Below are 19,161 nucleotides of genomic sequence, written 5' to 3'. Positions count from 1 at the left end.
TGCAGTATGTAGAGATACAATTTCCGTATTTTCTTGCTGTTGTATTCGACAGGCACCCTTATTTTTCCTCTGGGGTATACTTTTTGCCCCGTATACATCGTCAAGACGATGGATGTCTCTCTCAAGGGTATGTGTGAGAATAACCGCTCGTAGTCTCGTCGATTCATGACGGTTAGCGCTGATCCTGTATCCAATTCCATTTTAACTTGGGACCCTGCTATCGTGAGGGTGACCCAAATGGTTCGGTGATCCTCTTTTGCGATTACATTGTGAAGTTTGAGACAGCTTAGTCTCTTGTTCCCGGATTCACTATCGCTCATCTGGTCTTCGGAACTACTGTCCGTCATCTTTTGTACTTTCTTGTACGGTTCCTTAGTAGCCTTTTTGTTGTCGCTGGTCTTCTTCCCAGACCTGCAAACTCGTGCAATGTGTCCCATCTTTCCGCATTGCCTGCATATTTTGTCCTTGGACCAGCAGTCCTTCTGGTCATGGTTAGTTCTGCCGCAGCAATAACATTTTGCAATTCCCCGTGTCATTTCGTGGGTGCCGTATTCCTGTGGCTTTTGTTGTATTTCTGCAGCTCCCCTGGCTGCTGCTTCGTATGATACTGCCACGCTGAAAGCCTTATCTAGCGTCAGCTCTTTCTCTGAGAGTAACTTCTTCTGTGTTCCTTCACTCAGGAGACCACAGACAAATTTGTTCCGTAGGGTATCTGCCAGTCCTGCTCCGAACTGGCAGTGCTTTGATAGCTTGCATAGTTCCGTAAGGTACTCAGCATTGCTCTCATCTTTATGCTGAGTTCTCCTGTTGAATTTAAATCTTTCTGCTATCAGCAGCGGTGCAGGGTTTAGGTGTTCCTGTAGGACAGCAACAATTTCGTTAAAACTCTTCACCTTCGGTTTGGCTGGAGTAATCAGGTCCTGCAATAGGCCGTACGTTCTAGCGCCCATTAAGTTTAGCAATACCGATGCCTTTTTCGCATCGGCTATTTCGTTTGCCTCGCAATATACCTCGACTCTTTCCACATACGTGGTCCAGTCCTCTATTGTATTATCAAAGGCAGTGATACAGCCAGTCTTCGGCATCTTGAAATCTAAAATGGCGCCTCCCGCGCTTTGCCTTCTTCCCCGATTTAACAAAATGGCACCTCCCGCGCTTTGCCTTCTTCCCCGCTGATTAAGATGGCACCTCCCGCGCTTTGCCTTCTTCCCCGCTGTTGCTAGCGCTGCTTTCCGCGGTTTCCATTGCAACCTGCAGCTCCTCGCGGTTTCCTGCACGTTTAATATTTCTTTTTTTATTATTTTCCCGTCGTGGAACAACCCTGTGGGACTCTTGCCTCCCTCTTCTCGGGTCCGTACGCTGCCCGGCTTCGTAGCACCAGCCGCGCCCTGTGTGCTCCACCCTCTCTCTCTCTCCTCTTCCCGACAACGCTGCTCGGCCCCGTTGCAAGCCACCCGCTCGAGTTCGCGACCGCCGCAGCCCAGGAAGGATCAGTATACGACCTGCCACCAGCCCGATTAGCTGAAGCACCGTCGACAGAAACCAGGCCCCGCTCTCGACAGCTTCTCCAGCAATCTTCAACTCCGCTGACTCAGGGGCGGATGCCCACGGTCGACGCCCGTTTCTACTGCTTCTTTCTTCCTTCTGGCCTCGACCTCTGCTCACTTCGCTTCAGGAATGGATCCCAGGAGGTGGTGCAGACTGTAGGTAAGGTCGTATCTGCTCGTCGCCAATATTATGTCCGTGTATAATTGAGACACGGACAGCAGGAGTTGATTTAAACAAGTCTTTACTGAATGGAGTCAATCGGGAAACTGAAACTACAGAGGCTTGCTAGCGCCTTTTATACAGGGGTGGTCACTGCCGGTACTGCAGTCTGAGACCAGTTATTCCCTTAAAGGTACATACCCCACATCGCCCAATCTTCGACTTCATTGTCGAACGTAGAGATACTGCCACTCTTCGGCATCCCTGGGTGTGATTTAACTGTCAAAAATGGCGTCTCCCGCGCTTTCCCTTCTCTGCTGGCACAAAATGGTGTCTCCCGTGCTTTCCTTTCTTCCCGCGCTCGCCCTTCTCCGCTGCGGCTTCTAAAAATGGTGTCTCCCACGCTCTTCCTTCTTCTCCGCGGCTCAATGGCGTCCCCCGCGCTCTCCCTTCTTCTCCCCGTGGACACTGTTCAGCCCTTGAGCCCTGGCTGTGCTCTGCGCATTTTTTTTCTGTGCGCCTTTCCCGTTTCCGCCGCTCGGTCCTGAACCCGGCTGCTGCTTTACCCTCTCTCCGTTTTGTTTTTCCTCGACGCCGCTCGGTTTTCAACCCCCGGCTGCGCCCTGTGCGCTTCACCCTCTATCTTACCCCGTCGACGCGGCTCGGCTTTTTCTCTGCCGTCGGTCGGCTCCAGCCGCCGATGTCTGGGAAGGGTCTGCGCTGTACCTGTCATCAGTCTGTTGCTGATCGTCGTGGCTGGGGAACCAAGCCCGGCTCTCCACAGCCTCCCCTGCGATGTTCACTCTCTGTCGGACGACTGGGCGGTTGCTCGTGGTCGACGCCCGTGCTCCTGGCCTCGACTTTCTTCCACCGCCCTCCCGGAGCGAATCCTCGAAGGGAAATGCAGAGTTGCAGGTAGATTCGAATCGACACTCGTCGCCACTGTTAGATCCGTGATTCTGAGAGTATGATGTTTTCAATAACTACACGGATGCTGTAACTTAACAATCAAGAGGTATTTACTGGAGTAGGGTAGTCTCAAGACTGGGGGTACAGAGGCATGCTCAAGGCTTATATACAGGTGTGGTCACTGCCGGTACTGCAGTATACAGGAGCTGTAAAAGTAGTTCTCTCTTAAAGGTACATACACTACAACTATCTCCAACAAGCAAGAGTCTAACTATCACCCCTTGACATTCCATGGCATTACCATCACAGAATTTCTTGATTCCAAACACTATGGCGAGCGCTTCATTTTCAATTCGCTCTTTGTGAGGATTCGCGATGCAAACGTGATTGGTTTCTCTTGGCCATCATCCATTACGTGGCTTATGACAGGTCCCACACCAGAGCTGGAAGCATTACACGCTAACTTAAGCTCATGCTCTGTGCTCTGTGTCATAGTGCACAAGTAGAGCATCGCTAGAGAGACTTCACTTAATCGTAAGCTTCCTGTTGTGCTTTTGTCCACTTCCACTGGACTTCCTTCTTGAGGAGCTTGTGCAATGGAGCTAATATGGTCGCTAACTCAGCTAAGAAACGTGCGTAGTACTGGACCATTCCAAGGAAAGATCTTAACTCAGACATGTCCTGTAGCTTTGGGGCATTGATGACAGCACCAATCTTTTCCTTCACTGGTTGCAAGCCATTTACATTAACTTTCAGACCAAGGTACACAACCTCGAGCTGCACAAAAGCACATTTGCTCCTTTTCAATTTGACATTGTGGGAATTCAACATTTGAGGCACTTCTAGAGTTTCTTCCTCACTGCTTGTTGTGATCAGCGCATTGTCTTGATTGCATAAGCAATTTGGAACTCCTTGCAAAATCTTATCCATCGTAGTCTGGAAGATTTATGGGGAGGACTTTACACCATACGACAGCTTGGTGTATGAGTACAGTCCCTTGTGTGTGTTGATAGTGAGATACTGTTGACTCTCTGTCAACATTCAGCTGAGCGTAAGCGTGCAACAGGTCAAGCTTGGAGAAAACCTTTGACCCAGAGAGGGCTGCATACAAATCTTGTGATGTAGGTAACGGGTACTGCTCATCGTCAACTGCTTGGTTGATAGTAACTTTGTCGTCACTACACAAGCGTACAGTTTTGTCTGCTTTGGGCACTACCACAATCGGGGCAGCCCATTCACTTTTGTCAGTTTTTACTAGCACTCCGTTCTCTCTCAGTTTCGCTAGCTCTTCCTCCACCTGACTTTTCAACACATAGGGGACCGGCCTTGCCTTACAATAGACAGGCTTTGCATTGGACTTGATGCGGATATGCGTGTCATACCCAGTGATGCCCTCATAACTGTCTGTGAACATGCTTTTATACTTGTTCAGCATTATGTTGAGTCGCTTCTTTGAAGCACCTACACTGAAGATGTTTTTCCAGTCAAGTTTTAACTTTCTCAACCAGTCTTTGCCCATGAGAGTTGGCCTGTTATTGTAGCTCACTAAAATAGGTAGCTTTACTGACTGGCCATTGTGTTAAACTGTACATTCCATTTGTCCACATGTCCTTAGGATTTCTCTGGAGTAGATTTTTAACTCTGTGGTACTCTTTGTAAGTGGTATTTGATTAAACTTACTCTCATATGTGTCCTTGCTCATGATAGAGCAGTTCGCCACCATTTCGATACACATATCAATATATTGGTCATTGATCAAAAGTTTTGTACGGCAGTTTTTCTCACAACTGCTAGCGTGCCACTAGTGGAATAGATACTGTAGATGCCTAGTTCTTCACCATCAGGTGTGTTCACTTCAATATTGTGAACTCCTCCCTTTTGTTGTCGCTACTTTGCATTGCCACTAGAATGGTTCTTACTTCCTGCTTTTGATCTAGCTCTGCAAGCTGTTGAAATATGGCCTTGCTTCTGGCAGTGAAAACACTTCCCACTTCTGTATTGGCAGGACTGTGGTGAGTGATTTCCATTGCAACGATAACAATTCACTGAACTGCTCTCACCAACATGCTTTTGACCCAGTCTCACAGCTTTAGGTTTGGCGGTGGCTTTGTGATTGTAGACCTCAGCTACACTAGTCACTTGAGTTGGATGGAGCTCCCTAGGATTCTTAGATGCCATCTCCATAGATAGCATGCAAAATTGCCCTATGTCAAACGTTAGGTTTGGAGTGTTCAGTAACTTGGACTGTGTGCGCTCATCCACCAGTCCACACACAAACTTATCTTGCAGCGCAAGATCCAAAAATGTGCCAAAGTTACAATGCAAGGACAGGTTTTGAAGAGTTACAATGTACTCACTGATGGTTTCACTTTGTTTTTGTTTTCTGGTACCAAGCTTATAGCTCTCTGCTATTTCTAATGGCTTTGGGTTGAAATGGTCCTCGAGTTTCTCGACTGTCTTCAAACGACACATCCTTCGCTTTCCCTGGCGCGAGTAGATTTGTCAACGTTCAGTAGACATCTGTCTCGATCTCCGTTAGAAAAATTGCTTTTTTCCATTCACAAATTACTTTATTTTTAGCTTGAATATTCTCATCTGCACCTTCGGTCTCAATAATGTTATTGGCCCTGAAAAACATCTCTATCTGCTCAATGTAAGAACTGAATGATTCGTGAGCTCGGTCATACATGCCAAGACTTCCGATGAATCCCGTAGCTGCGGCCATGATTGTCCCGATCCCGTTGAACAGTGACTCAGCACGCTACTTGTGTACCTGTGAGAATCAACTCCGCAAAGGCGAAGCACAGCCAATTCTGCATGATCGTTAAAGGTTAAACATCACAAAGATTCAGTTTAGGTGTCACAAATTCACCTTAAACTTGTCTGCTTGAAAGTTGAACACTGTGTCCTTCCATAATCCCTAAAAATGGCTTTGGAATCCCATCTTCATAGCCAAAATGTAATATACTTGGGTAGAACAAATGAAGGACAGAGACAGGATGAGTTGCTAGTCCATGTGCTTTGATGTTAGGCCAGGCCAAACTGAACATGCTCATACTAAACCATGTGACGCTCCTTGCTATCAACCTTAGTGCTGTGCTCAGCTCTCTTCATTTTCTATGAATTCTATATTTTGTTGACCACTGAATAGCTGTGAATGACTATTGTAGTTACTCTGAATGAATTGTAGACAGTAATAACACTATACAGCCACTAAAGTCAATTTAGTTTCTTTTTGCCAGTGCTTTTAATTTACTGTGTGTGTAGTGTGGTTTTTCAACATGAGCCATCTAATTCTTGATTTTTTTAAAAATCTGCGCAAAATTGACCTTACTGTTGAGATTGTCACTGTTAGCTATGTTAGAGGAACCTTTGTCCATTCAGCATCCGCAGTATTTTGCTATTGTATTGTTGTAGCACCTTGATAATGTAGTGCGGATTTTGAGGTAGTGGGTGACCAGTGTATCTGAAATTGATTCGTTTAAAACATATTTAATGATTGGATTTACAGTAGATGTCATGTTTAGATCATGTTTTCAACTGTAACAGTTAACATGAACAATGTGAATTTTTTTTTTGTTCAATCTACACAGATCTCTATATAGAAAGGACCTGGCTCACAGATGCAAGTACAAGTTAAAAAGTGATCAGCATGAATTCCTTTTTAAATCAAAACCCCACAATGAATGATAGGGATGAACTGCTCTGAATATTTTGGTGGCTAAATTCGATAGCCCCTGAAAACGGGTGCAGGGATCGCAATGCGTGATTAACCCGTGCGGATTAATCGCACATAGCAATCTCCACACCCATTCAATGTGATACAAGCAGCACGTCAACTTTGTGTTGTCTGCTGATGAACATGACTGCAGCGTGCAGCCAGCGCTAATGTGCTGTTGAGTGGCTGCACACCTCAGCAGAGGGCCCAAAATCATGAGGCTAGCACCAGTGAAATCTAGCCTGCACTAATTAAAGCTAGCCTGCACCTCATAAAGGGGAGGCACATTGTAGCTGGAGCAGGTGCTGGAAGTCGTCTACAACTGATTCTGACCTGGTAAACACTCAATAATGGCACAACATGGGAGAGAGTGTCTCCAAGGTTTTCTGACGCTGCACTGGAGGCCTTGGTGAAGGAGGCGGAAAAGAGGAGAAATATGCTGTATCCACAGAGGACCAAGAGGCCCTCTAGACACATGCTCAGAAGGCAGTGGGAGCAAATAGCCATGGAGGTTAATGCCAGGAGTCAAGCTCCGAGGACCTGGATGCAGTGCCGCATGAAGTTCAATGAAATCACACGAGTGGTCAAGGTCAGTGAATGTATCTTCAAATGCTATATCCTACCAACTGCACCACTAGCCTCAGCCACTGCTCAATGCACCACACCACCATCACTCAACTACCAACAATCTCTATCAATCAGGACTCATACCTAACATTCATAAATTCACCTCACCCTCACACACTTAGCACTGCTGCAAGCCTCACACCCACATCTCACAGCTTGCACACACTGCCAGCTATTCAACCTTGAGAGCCACATCACCCACACAGATTGCATCACATTCACTGACACAATTCCCTCTCTCTTGCAGGACAAGGTGGCACACAACCGGAGGCAGCAGGAACTAACTGGCGGGGGACAGGCGAGCCTGCATCTCTTAACCCCCATGGATGAGACGGTGCTTGCTATGAGTGGGACGGCCATTGGAGGGGCTGATAGCATTGATGATGACGGTATCCTCATATCTAATCCTGCTTCTCACATTCCACTTCTCCCTCAATCACAATCTCTTCTGATTTACAAGATGCTGATGGTGTAAGCACACACCTCCTGCTTCCCCCCCCTCCCCTCACCACAACCCAAACCTTGTGCCTTTCTCCTTTCAGATACCCAGGAGCTGCAACCTGCCCAGGCAGTGGTGGAAGCGCAAGAAGACAGTGAAGGTGACGGCACACCATCACTCGATCTAACAGTTGCAGCCACCAGCTCAGATACTGACACTGCACGTAATTTAGAGGCTAGCATAAAGGCGAGATCTGCACATGGTGAGGTACCGGGCATGAGTGGCCTGCAGCCAGGGCAGGGGGAAAGGATAGCACTGGTGCCAACTCGCCGGAGGTCGAGGTCGCACACAAGTTCTGCTGCAGAGGACTTAGATGAGCAATTCGATGGGGTAGGCTCGAGAAGAAGACTGGTGGGTATGCACAATGAAATACTTGGTGCATTGGGAAGCCTGCCAGGAAGACTGCATACAATGTCAAGGAGCATGGAGGAGTCCGGCACCAACTTGGCACAGGGCTTTGTGCAGAGCTTGGAGCCCATTCTTTCCAGCATGTAAGTGGTGGCCAACTCCATTAGTGCACTTGTGGACCCAATCATGATGCAGCGTCTGATGTCTCAGCTTCCATTGCAGCACAAACAGCAGCCACCCAATGTCTGAGTGCTGCAGTAGAAACTCAGATGCTGCCATCATGGCTCTGGATTCCAGTGTTCAAAGGGACATCACAGCAGTCCAGCAATTTGCCCTCCAGCAGTGGGGAGTGTCACTGGCTCTGTGGAGCATGAACCTGCTGTCCTCTCTCAGGATGACAGCGTTTGTCCTCGCACCACTGACACTCCACCAACGCCTTTGCTGTTGCCTGTCAGCCAGCCAGCCCAGACTGCTGTTGCCCATGCTGAGATGGTGCAGTCCGTAGCTGTGGCTTCTAGGCCCAGAGCTGCTCGAGGTCATCTGCAGTCTCTTCCACTGAAAGTCAGCAGCCTTCCATCAGCCCTGCTGCAGCCACTGGGGTAGCACTGCGTAGGAGCACTCGGACAGGCAAAGGCACATGGATGATAGGCACTAAGGGAATGCACAAGGGTGATTAGTTTGCGTTTTATGCAATATGGCATTATTTCATTATTAAATTTGGTTTGAAATGTTTGTTTAGTGGTGGCTTTTATTTTCGCTGTGACGATCAGTGACAGAGGGAAGGTAAGGTGTGGGACTGTTGGTGAATGGGGACTTGTGGTTGCATTTACTGGTATCGCACCTGGATGAGTTCTTCATGGATAGCCCAGCCAGAAAGGGGTTGTCTAGGTTGCTGCCTCCCTTCCTCTTCCTCCTCTTCTTCTTCCTTCTCCTCAGCTGCTCGCAGTATAGCTGGTGGCAAGGCCTGTGCCCTCATGATGGTGAGATTGTGCAGCATGCAACAGAGCACCAGGAATCTTAACACCCGCAGGGCTCTTCCAGAATGGTCCAGGCAGCGGAAGCGTTGTTTGAGCATGCCAATGGTCTGCTCTATCACATTTCGTGTGGCAGCATGGCTTTCATTGTATGCATGCTGCCCACGTGAGCGTGGGTTGCACACCAGAGTGATGAGCCCTGTCGTCAGTGGATAGCCCATGTCACCCAGTAGCCTCCCTTTGGTTTGCTGTGGTGGCTCAAATGCAATTGGCACAGCAGACTGCCGCAGAATGAAGGCATCATGACTGCTGCCAGGATACTTTGGCATTGACCTGCATGATTTGCTGCCTATGGTCACACACCAGCTGGAAGTTGAGGAGTGGAATCCCTTTTGGTTCCGGTATATGGCAGAGTTGACATGCAGCACCCATAAAGCGATGTGCGTGCAGTCAAGGCACCCTGCACCATAGCGAAGCCTGAAATCCTAGCAAAGCTGAGTGCTTGCACCGCCTGCTGGTCTCTGACAAGAGAGAATGAGATGTTGTCAGCTCTCTTTGAATAGAGAACCTCAGTGACCTCCCTTACTCAACACTGGATGGCAAACGGCGAGATGTTGCAAATATCTCCAGCTCCAGCCTGGAAGGAGTCCGACGCATAAAAGTTCATCGCCATGGTCACTTTCACAGCCACTGGCAATGCGATCCTTACCCTGCTCTGAGGTTGCAGTTGTGGCTGCCGCAGGTGGCAGATTTCAGTGAGGATGTCCTTATTGAAGTGCAGACATCTCATACATTGTTCCTCGCTGAGGTTCAGGTAGGAGAATTGCTCCTGAACACCCTGGGCAGATATGGCCTACTGGTGAGAGCCCTTCTCCCCTTCCTCCTCCTCCCTCTTCCAGCAGGTTGTTCTCCTCAACCACTGTTCATTCTTCAAGTCATGCTGTATTCCAAGTGGATTGCCTACTAATGCACCCATGTCTGGCAGCAACTGATTTGCGCAGAACCCTTGAATCAGGAAAAGGTCCTTCAGCACCTGCCACATCACTCCCTGTAGAGTTTTGCAACTTTAAATAACTCTAGAAAGCTCCAAACACTTGTAGAACCGTAGCAACAGCCAATAGAAAACAATCAGCAATTAACCTGTAAGTAGGTGATGATCCCTTTAAATATTGCTGGTGGGGGGTCCCTCCTGTTGCTGAATGCATGTTCAGCTGTGCAAGCTTAAGAGAGGGCGTTAGCTGGAGCGTTGAGCTCCAAAATGGCAGTGCTGCCTACTCTATTTACTTCCGACGGACGCTCACTGCGTGCGCTAACACCCTCACCAATAAAATGCAATGAACATGCTAAATAGTTTAAATAAAATTAATGGAAATTACACTCCTCATTTAAGAGCAATTTATCTCCATTTGCTAATTTTGTGTCAAGTGTTAACAGTAGAAGTGTGAAACCCTAGTAAAAACAATGTAATTTAAAAGCAAGTGTTTAGTTTTACACTTGTTTCTTCCTATAGTATAAATTTTTAATATGAGCAATACATTTATTGGAAAATACAATCACAATATCCTACAATAATTCACCTTTAATTCAGTTCACACTTCAGTTTATAGTGGTCAAAATAACTTGATTTGTATAGATGTTGAGGGGTTCATAAGGAACACTCCCCCTTTCTGCTCTGTAGTTTTAAGTTACAAGTCTGAGCTGTTTGATTGCAGAACCAGTCAAAGGGAGGAGCTTCTATTAAAAACAGCCTCATGGCCATTGGTTAAAGTTACCATCAACTGACACTGAGGGAATAAATGAATCTGGGACTCTCTCTTCCTGATCTGGGACTTGATCTCACCAGCTTTAAGCACCAGCACCACTGTGATTTAATCCTACTTGCTTTTATATAAAAATCAAAAAAGTTGTAGGGATTATTTTTGATTAAAGTGATCCGATTCACAGTGATGGCTACAATAATGAGCCCATACTCATGGACAGAGGGTTTGGACTCTCCTGCTGGGGAAGGAAAGCCCAGGGCTGGGCTCACAGCTCACGAATCTCCAGGCAGGAACAAAGCTGAGCCACGAATCCGCAGACCCATGAATGCCTTCATGGTCTGGGCTAAGGACGAGAGGAAAAAATTAGCGATCCAAAACCCTGATCTACACAACGCAGAGCTCAGCAAAATGCTGGGTAAGTATGCACAAAAACTTTTAACAATATATTATCAAACTTTAATTGTAACAGAAGCATATTAGTCACACGTGATAGTACATAGACTTAATGCTGCATCTAAGGTTGCACTTCAATCTAAGCCGGAAAACTGATTCACCCTAAATACAGGGCTTTTCTTTAAGTATTTGAAGTTATTTTAAAGAAGAAGAATTCACCACTTTATTTGCTAATTTCTAGAAATGCATAAATGAACATATGTAGAATATAGAAAATACAAATTACTGTTTTTAGTTATCTGGATCAAAGATTATTTGCAATCGAAAAGATAATTTTATAATTACAGCACACCTGAAACACTTTTCATTACACAAAGTTTTATTTAATCCTGCTTCTTTCTAAATCGTATTGGTCTAAGTAAGTGATTGTAAATGGTGAGCTGTAATTATTTGATTTTTAAAGTTTACATTTTGTTAAATAAACTACATGTACATGATTTTATAGATTAAGAAAAAAAATGGTTAACATATGAAAGGATCTATATTCTTCCCACAACTAAAATTTAGCCCTTTAATGAAGTGTGTTTAATCTAGTTTGCTAGACTTTGCTAATTTCCAGACTATATAATGGATCAGTAAAACTTACCAGAAGCGTTTCTTTTAAAATTACACATGTGACCAGAGCTTGTGTTTTCTTACAAGAATTTAATTAGGACTTTTAATGTGCATTTCTAAAATTCTGCTGTTAATACATTTGCTTCCACTTTGGAAAAACAGTATTGACACATTATGGCACATAAATAGTTTTAAAGCACAGCGAACGTAACATTAGAGTATTCCATTACTCTATCATACAAATGAACAATCCTCTACTATATGTCTAAATGTTTCAGGTGTGTTGTAATTATATTGTCAGCCATATTCAGCCTGTTGGGGAAGAATTTAGTTTCACCTTAGTCCCAAGTACTGCAGGTATACAAAGGCTAAAGTGATTCCATTGAATACTTGACACTTTGAATTGCTCTACCTACTGCATTCAAACTCAAAAGCTGGGCCTTACAGATTTTTTTCCAACTAGCAATAGCTAAGTTGGTAGTTGAAGTATATGCCATAGCTTTATAATAGGTTTGCACAATTTTTCTGTTGGTTTGTCATAACCTCCTTATTGTGCCTTCAGATCGATCCAAATTCATTTTGTGGTGTGTTAAAGGATGAAATAACCCAAGAGAATTTTAATGCAGCTAAAATAAGTACAATGTTATCTTCCTCTAAGAAATTAACCTCATAAATTGAAACAGAATTGGGCTGGAGGTGATCAGTTCTTAAAAAATTTAGGGAAAGTCTTGATTAAGAGAAAAATATGTTATGCCTCCAATTTTCACAAATATTGAATTTATCTAAAAATAATTTAAACCTTCTACCTATGTTGTAAGATTTGTGTTTGTGCCTGGGTTTGATTTGAAGTGGGTCTAAAATGTTGATTTATACAGGCCTTCCCACATAACAATGCAATCATGTAAATGTGACGAGCTATATCTCAAAGGAAAGTGAAAGTACATTTTAATAGAATAATGTTAGGCATAATTTCACATGCATACCAAAGGTGTTTCTGCATAGATAACTTTCTAGTCTATCCAATATTGTTTAATTCAGTGTGCAATGTGATCCCAGTTTTGATTTCAAATCATGCTTTAGTCTCTAGTGTTATTGATTTGAGTGAACAGAAAAGCCCACTAGGTGGCACCTAAACACCTCCTTCTACAAGGACCAGTATTTAATATATTCCTTGAAAAGGAAAACATAATGAGGGATCAGGATTGGGTGGGATGTCTGAAGCTTATTTAAGGAGTTACACCAATATAGTCCGGGGGGTAAAAGAAACAAGAAAACTTTGAGTGAAACAACTGAAAACAAAAATAGACAAGAAAGAAAGTACTGATAATCCATTTTTCTCCATTTACTGGACTGGCGTGCCCCAGGATAAATGACCATTTCGAATTTACAACTTGGACTCAACTTCAATGCAAATTGGTCAAATTTGTAGATGATGCTAAATTGGGGCACAGAGTGCGGAAGAAGGTCTCATCTAATAAGAGGGAGGCAGGGGCCTACAAAATGAGATAAATAGCATCTACATGTGGACAGAACTATGGCAGATGAAATTCAATATAGATAATTGTAAGGCACCACACATTGGAAGAAAAATTGGGTGGCATACGTACTCTATGAATTGCGTCAAACTGCCTACGGGTGAAAGTGAAAGAAATCTAGGTCTTGACATTTAACAGCCTAGATTTTCCAATTGGTGTTATTTTAACCCTTTGACCTACTTATTTTAAACAGGTTAACACCAGTACTAAAATAACAGCGATCGGAAAATCTTGGCTAACGTGTCCAGCCCTTGTGAAAGCAAAGCAAATAGACAGCTGAACTGTATTGTCAAATTAGTAGAGTATACGTTTGAGGATGTCATGATGAAACCATATATGACTGTGGTCCGTCTGCGCCCTGAATACTGTTTTGAGTTTTGGTTACCAAGAGACAAATGAAACATTCAAGGCATAGAAGAGGTGCAGAGAACAGTTAAGGTTAATCCCTGGTGTCAAAGGCATTAAATTATGAGAAAGGAGTGGAGAAGCCTGGCCCTTGAAAGGAAGCAATACAGAAGCTATTAAATAGTATAGAAAAGGTAAATCTAAAGCACTACCTCCAGCTAAACTGTGAGAAGGGGGCATACATTCAAATTGGTGGAAGACAATTATGGGACTGATGCCAAGCAGCAGCACCTGCAATAGACTTCAGGTCAGGTAGAGTAGTGGAGACAAAAACCTTGGAGTCACTTAAGAAACAATTGGGTGGTCTTCATTGTCCGTATTTATCTTCTAATCTTCTGAATTAATACATGTTATAATTAATGGTGGCATAGAATTTGCCCAAGATTATAGGCAGGATAACTAACCATTCTAATTTGAAAAGTACAAATGTGCAACAACTCCAAACAGTTAACACAGTCATTAGTGTTTTGGTAAAATCTGAGCAATGGTTAACATTATATTTGCTTCTTTTATGAACATTTATATATGACCAAATATAATCCTTCAGAAGATGAATTAAGTTTCTTCTTCCCTGGTATTACAGTGGGAAAAATATCAAAGAAAGCAAGAGGGTAGGCCCTGGGAAATCTAAAATATTATCAGGACTTATTTATGCATAAAATAATTGCCAGGGTTAAATGGCCTACCTAAGACTTCTATACGGCCATTTAAAGGAGCTAATTCCCTTACTGAAAATGGACAGAATAAAATATGAAGAGTCAGGAAAAAATTCTGAATACAAGTTATAGGTCAACCTGCTTCAATGTAGATTACAGAGCTTGACCCAAATATTAACCAACTGACCTTTTAGCTACTTTCTAATCATTTTGAGTTAACTCCAGTTCTTGCACGTTTAGCATACAACTTGCTGTTGCCTTATATCTATTTCAGGTACTACAGTAACTTGATCCAGATTTTCATTTGGCAAATAGATTTCTACTATTTATAATGAGCAATCAAAGTCAATAATAACTAATGTTCAGGCTTCCCACTACATAGAAAGATATGATCAGTATGGCCTCTATTACCTCTGTTGTTTCCTTTTGTGTAGGAGCCACTTGCTGAAACAATGTTTACAAAGATATCAAAGGGTTTGCTGAAAATCCATGTAAGCACAGGATGTTTCTCTGTGCAAATTATTTTTAGTTCTGGCCAACCCCTCCTTCGCCCACTGTTTTTGAGTCATTAACTACAATCTTATGCCACCTAATTTACTATTCAAAATATACGCAAATATTCCTAAATAAACTGCAAATATTCCTCCGTTTACAAGGGAGGGAAATTATATTAAACTCTATCTTGCAATCCAACTTTTCTTAAAACACTTTCTTAAGGAAATAGTGTTACATACTGCAAAATGGTCGAGTAATTTATCACGATCGGCACTTAACCTGTGGGACATGATAGATTTCTGAAAATTGTAAAAGCTAGGATTGATTGCATTCTAAACGTACCCCAGTGCAAACCTTGTTTTATACTTCAATAAATCAATAATAAAGTTTTTTTTTAAATGATCTGGGTGCACAGGAAAAATAATTATTGACTTGAAAACCCTGATGCTACTTTGCAAGCAAGAGAGTTTCGCCCTTCTAAATTTCTATTTCACTTTGTGTTCACCTTGGCAGGCAAGTAATATACTGATTATAGCGGAAGGTTGCTTCTCTTCCTGCTTGAATGCAGAAAGTGAACCAGTCTACCAATATATCTACAACTTCTTCCAACAAAAGCACTTCCATTGACTTTCAGGGAGTATTCACTATTAGAGGACAGACATCCCATGACACTGAAAAGGTTATGAAGAATAACCTAATTGAAAGCTCTCAAAGTCTTGCTGTGGGTTAATGCTCTGTAAAAACATTAAAAAATATATTTTAGTTTTAAAAGAATGCAAAATCTAATGGATTCACAGGGTAAGAATATAAAGCGGGAACTTAAACTTCATATATCGTTAAAGCACAGAAATGGACCATTCAGCCATCAAGTCTGTGCAGATGCTTTTCTCCACGTGAGCCACCCAGTCTAATCCCACTCTTGTTCTCGCTCTCCATACTCTTTCATATTTTTGTTTTTCAAACAGCTATCTAATTAGCTTTTAAAATAATTTATGAACTCAGTATCAACAATTATTTGTGGCAGAGAAATCCACTTTCTAACTATCCTCTGAGTAAAGACATTTTTTCTTACTTTTCTCATAGAAACATAGAAACATAGAAGATAGGAGCAGGAGTAGGCCATTCGGCCCCTCGAGCCTGCTCCGCCATTTAATGAGATCATGGCTGATCATCCAAATTCAGTACCCTGTCCCTGCCTTCTCCCCATACCCTTGATCCCTTTAGCCTTAAGAAATATATCTAACTCCTTCTTGAATATATTTAATGAATTGGCCTCAACTGCCTTTTGTGGTAGAGAATTCCACAGGTTCACCACTCTCTGGGTGAAGAAATTCCTCCTCATCTCTGTCCTAAATGGCTTACCCCTTATCTTTAGACTGTGTCCCCTGGTTCTGGACTCCCCCGCCATCGGGAACATCCTTCCTGCATCTAGTCTGTCTAGTCCTGTTAGAATTTTATAAGTTTCAATGAGATCCCCTCTCATTCTTCTAAACTCCAGCGAATACAAGCCCAATCCACCCAATCTCTCCTCATACGTCATTCCTGCCATCCCAGGTATCAGTCTGGTGAATCTTCGCTGCACTCCCTCTCGCTATGAAGGCCAACATACCATTTGCCTTCTTAACCGTCTGCTGCACCTGCATGCTTACCTTCAGCGACTGGTGCACAAGGACACCCAGGTCTCGTTGCACTTCCCCTTCTCCCAATCTATTGCCATTCAGATAATAATCTGCCTTCCTGTTTTTGTCACCAAAGTGGATAACCTCGCATTTATCCACATTATAGTGCATCTGCCCAATCATCCAACCTGTCCAAATCATCCTGGAGTTTCTCGGCATCCTCCTCACAGCACACATGCCCACCCAGCTTTGTGTCGTCTGCAAACATCTTAAATTTCTGCCTCTTAGTACTGTCTAACCCGCCCGTGGAAACACTCATTTATGTATATAGTAAATAGGAATGGCCCCAACACAGACTCCTGTGGAATACCACTCCCCAGATCTTTCCATTCTAAGAAACTTTCTTTTACCCATATCCTTTGCTTTCTGCCCTCCAACCATCTCTTTATCCATGTGGCCACAACTGGTCATTTAAAACAATCTACAAAGCAAATGCCTAAAGAACCCTTTTATTTATTATTTGAAACTTTAAAAATAAAGGTTTTAGTCTTGCTCACCACATATTTCATTCATACCACATGGGCAAACAAAATCAAATAAGTAATGCCCCTCTTTATTAAACAATATTGCTTTTCTTTCATATTTTAAACATTGAAAGCAGTTAATCTTCCTTCCAATGTTATGTGACAAGAGTTATTATCATATCAAAGAAAGTATTGGTGTTTATTCTTCATAGTAAAACAGTCAGATTATATTTTACTGCAAAAGCATACTCACTCATTGCATAAATTTAATTATGGATAACAGAGTGAGTGTAGAAGGAATGGTGTTAACTATGAATTGTAGATAAATATGCTTTTGTCACTTCTGATTGAAATCATGGGATATCTTTTAGGCAAATCATGGAAAGCGCTTACCCCTTCCCAGAAGAGGCCTTTTGTGGAAGAAGCTGAAAGATTACGAGTCCAGCACATGCAGGATCATCCCAATTACAAATACAGGCCTCGGAGGAAAAAACAGATCAAACGTCTCTGCAAACGTGTAGACCCCAGCTTCCTGCTCAACAACTTCCCCCACGGTCAGCCTCCTGTCCACGGTCGAAGAGTCTGTAGGGGACCTCTGGAGGAGGAAGAGGATAAAGGCTATCCACCAGCCTCAAGACTTCCTGCAATCAGCAGATTCAGGGAAACACAGACCACAAACAGCAGCTTCGACAACTACGGCCTACCCACCCCGGAGATGTCCCCTCTGGATGTGATTGAAGCTGATCACAGTTTCTTTCCACCTCCGTGTACAGAAGATTCTCCTTCTCAGGTGAATGGAGTAATGTATCATTCAGAATACAGTCAAAGCCCCATTCAATGTGAACATCTCAGTCAGATCTCTCTCCCCCAAAATAGATCTACCATGATGCACCCTGCAGCCAGCCACCCTCCACCACCTCCTTATTATAACCGGATCCAGCATCCAGCCTTCCAGTCCATGAACTCAAGCACATCAGTCCACCTTTCTCCACCTCGTGACCATCATCATCTAGACAACCTGGAGCATATCAGCCAGGCTGAGCTTTTAGGAGAAGTGGACCGCAATGAGTTCGATCAGTATTTGAACACCTCCAGTCATCTAAATCAAGCAGGGATGGTAATTAATTCACATTTACCTGACGTCAGTCCATCAGGAGGCACAAGTTCAGAGAGGAGTCTTATATCTGTGTTAGCAGATGCTACAGCAGCATATTACAATAGCTACAGTGGCTCCTAGACCAAACAAATAGACTTAAACCTGTCTGAGTAACAACAGTATTAATTACAAAGATCTCTGGACATGGAAATCTCCTCAGGGTGGTAAAATAAACCAGTAATGATTAAGAACCAAAATATTTATGTTGGTTTGAAGTAATTTTTTTGCAACACTTCCAAAATAAAATATAAAGCTGCTTGATACTTGGATTACTTGCTTTCCAAACTTTAGGCTGAAATGTTTGTGCTTGTAAAGAGCTTGCAAGATATATTTAAATATCCAGTGATTGCTTCATTTTTCCTATGTGGTTATTGTAAGCCTTCTCATTTCAAATGTTTGACTACGTAGCAAACTGTTCTATTGGATTGAGAAAATTTAAGTGATCTGAACTAACTGATCTGTTACTGAATGAATCATGAATCATTTCAATTTAATAAATGTTTTATGGCATTTTAATTGCAGTTTCTTTTTAAGTTGCTGAACATCCATCATGGCTTTTAAAATCCAATTTAAAAATATTGCCATATTTGGTCAGATTTAATTTTTAATGACAAATATTACACATACTGCTATTCTAGAAATGGCATCTGACCATTTGGGATTTGTGAAGAAAGTTGTCAATTAGACTGTGGCCCAGTGATTCAGCTCAACACTGCACTAAATGCTGCACAATGAAAAGCTTGCACTAGCACGCTACACTGCAACAAGCAAACAGGTTCTACAGTTCCCCACATGGCAAGTAATTGATTTCATCCCAGTTATTGAGTGGCAAGGATCTTCCACAAAAGGAGAGAGTGAAAGTGACAAATTAAATCATGTAGCACTGCTTCCACTGGCTGGATTAAGAAGGCATCACCTTGACCCCAGGAACAGCTGATGAGATAGCATGGAGTGGGGGAGTGAGGATAACCTAACAAACGAAAGAGGAAATCTAGTTAACTTAATATGGAAATGACACTTACTTACTTTGTCAAAAGCCCCCATGATCTTTTTTGCTATTAAATATTTGACTTGATTTTCTCCAAACCTATTCTACAACACACTGTTCTCGAAGTAAAAACAGAAATTGCTGGAAATACACAATAGGCCCATCAGAATCTGAAGACAGAAGACCAGTTAACATTTCACATGTAGATCCTTCATCAGAACTGAAAGAAAGCT

At 43.0% G+C, this 19,161-nt stretch overlaps 1 protein-coding gene across 1 annotated transcript; it reads left to right on the top strand.

Moving 5' to 3' along the window:
* Positions 1-8,658: 8,658 nt before the first annotated feature.
* On the top strand, positions 8,659-18,456 carry LOC147112592 (transcription factor Sox-7-like). Its single transcript, XM_085997006.1, has 2 exons — positions 8,659-10,957; positions 17,156-18,456. Exons 1-2 carry the CDS (start codon positions 10,729-10,731, stop codon positions 18,019-18,021), a joined length of 1,095 nt encoding a protein of 364 aa, XP_085853132.1. The 5' UTR covers positions 8,659-10,728; the 3' UTR covers positions 18,022-18,456.
* The last annotated feature ends 705 nt before the right edge of the window (positions 18,457-19,161 follow it).

Source organism: Somniosus microcephalus, chromosome 9, assembly GCF_052327205.1.
Source record: "Somniosus microcephalus isolate GS21.2 chromosome 9, FLI_Smic_1.0, whole genome shotgun sequence".
Classification (NCBI taxonomy): domain Eukaryota; kingdom Metazoa; phylum Chordata; class Chondrichthyes; order Squaliformes; family Somniosidae; genus Somniosus; species Somniosus microcephalus.
Note: the sequence above shows the minus strand (reverse complement) of the source record. Positions and strands in the feature narration are given on the sequence as shown.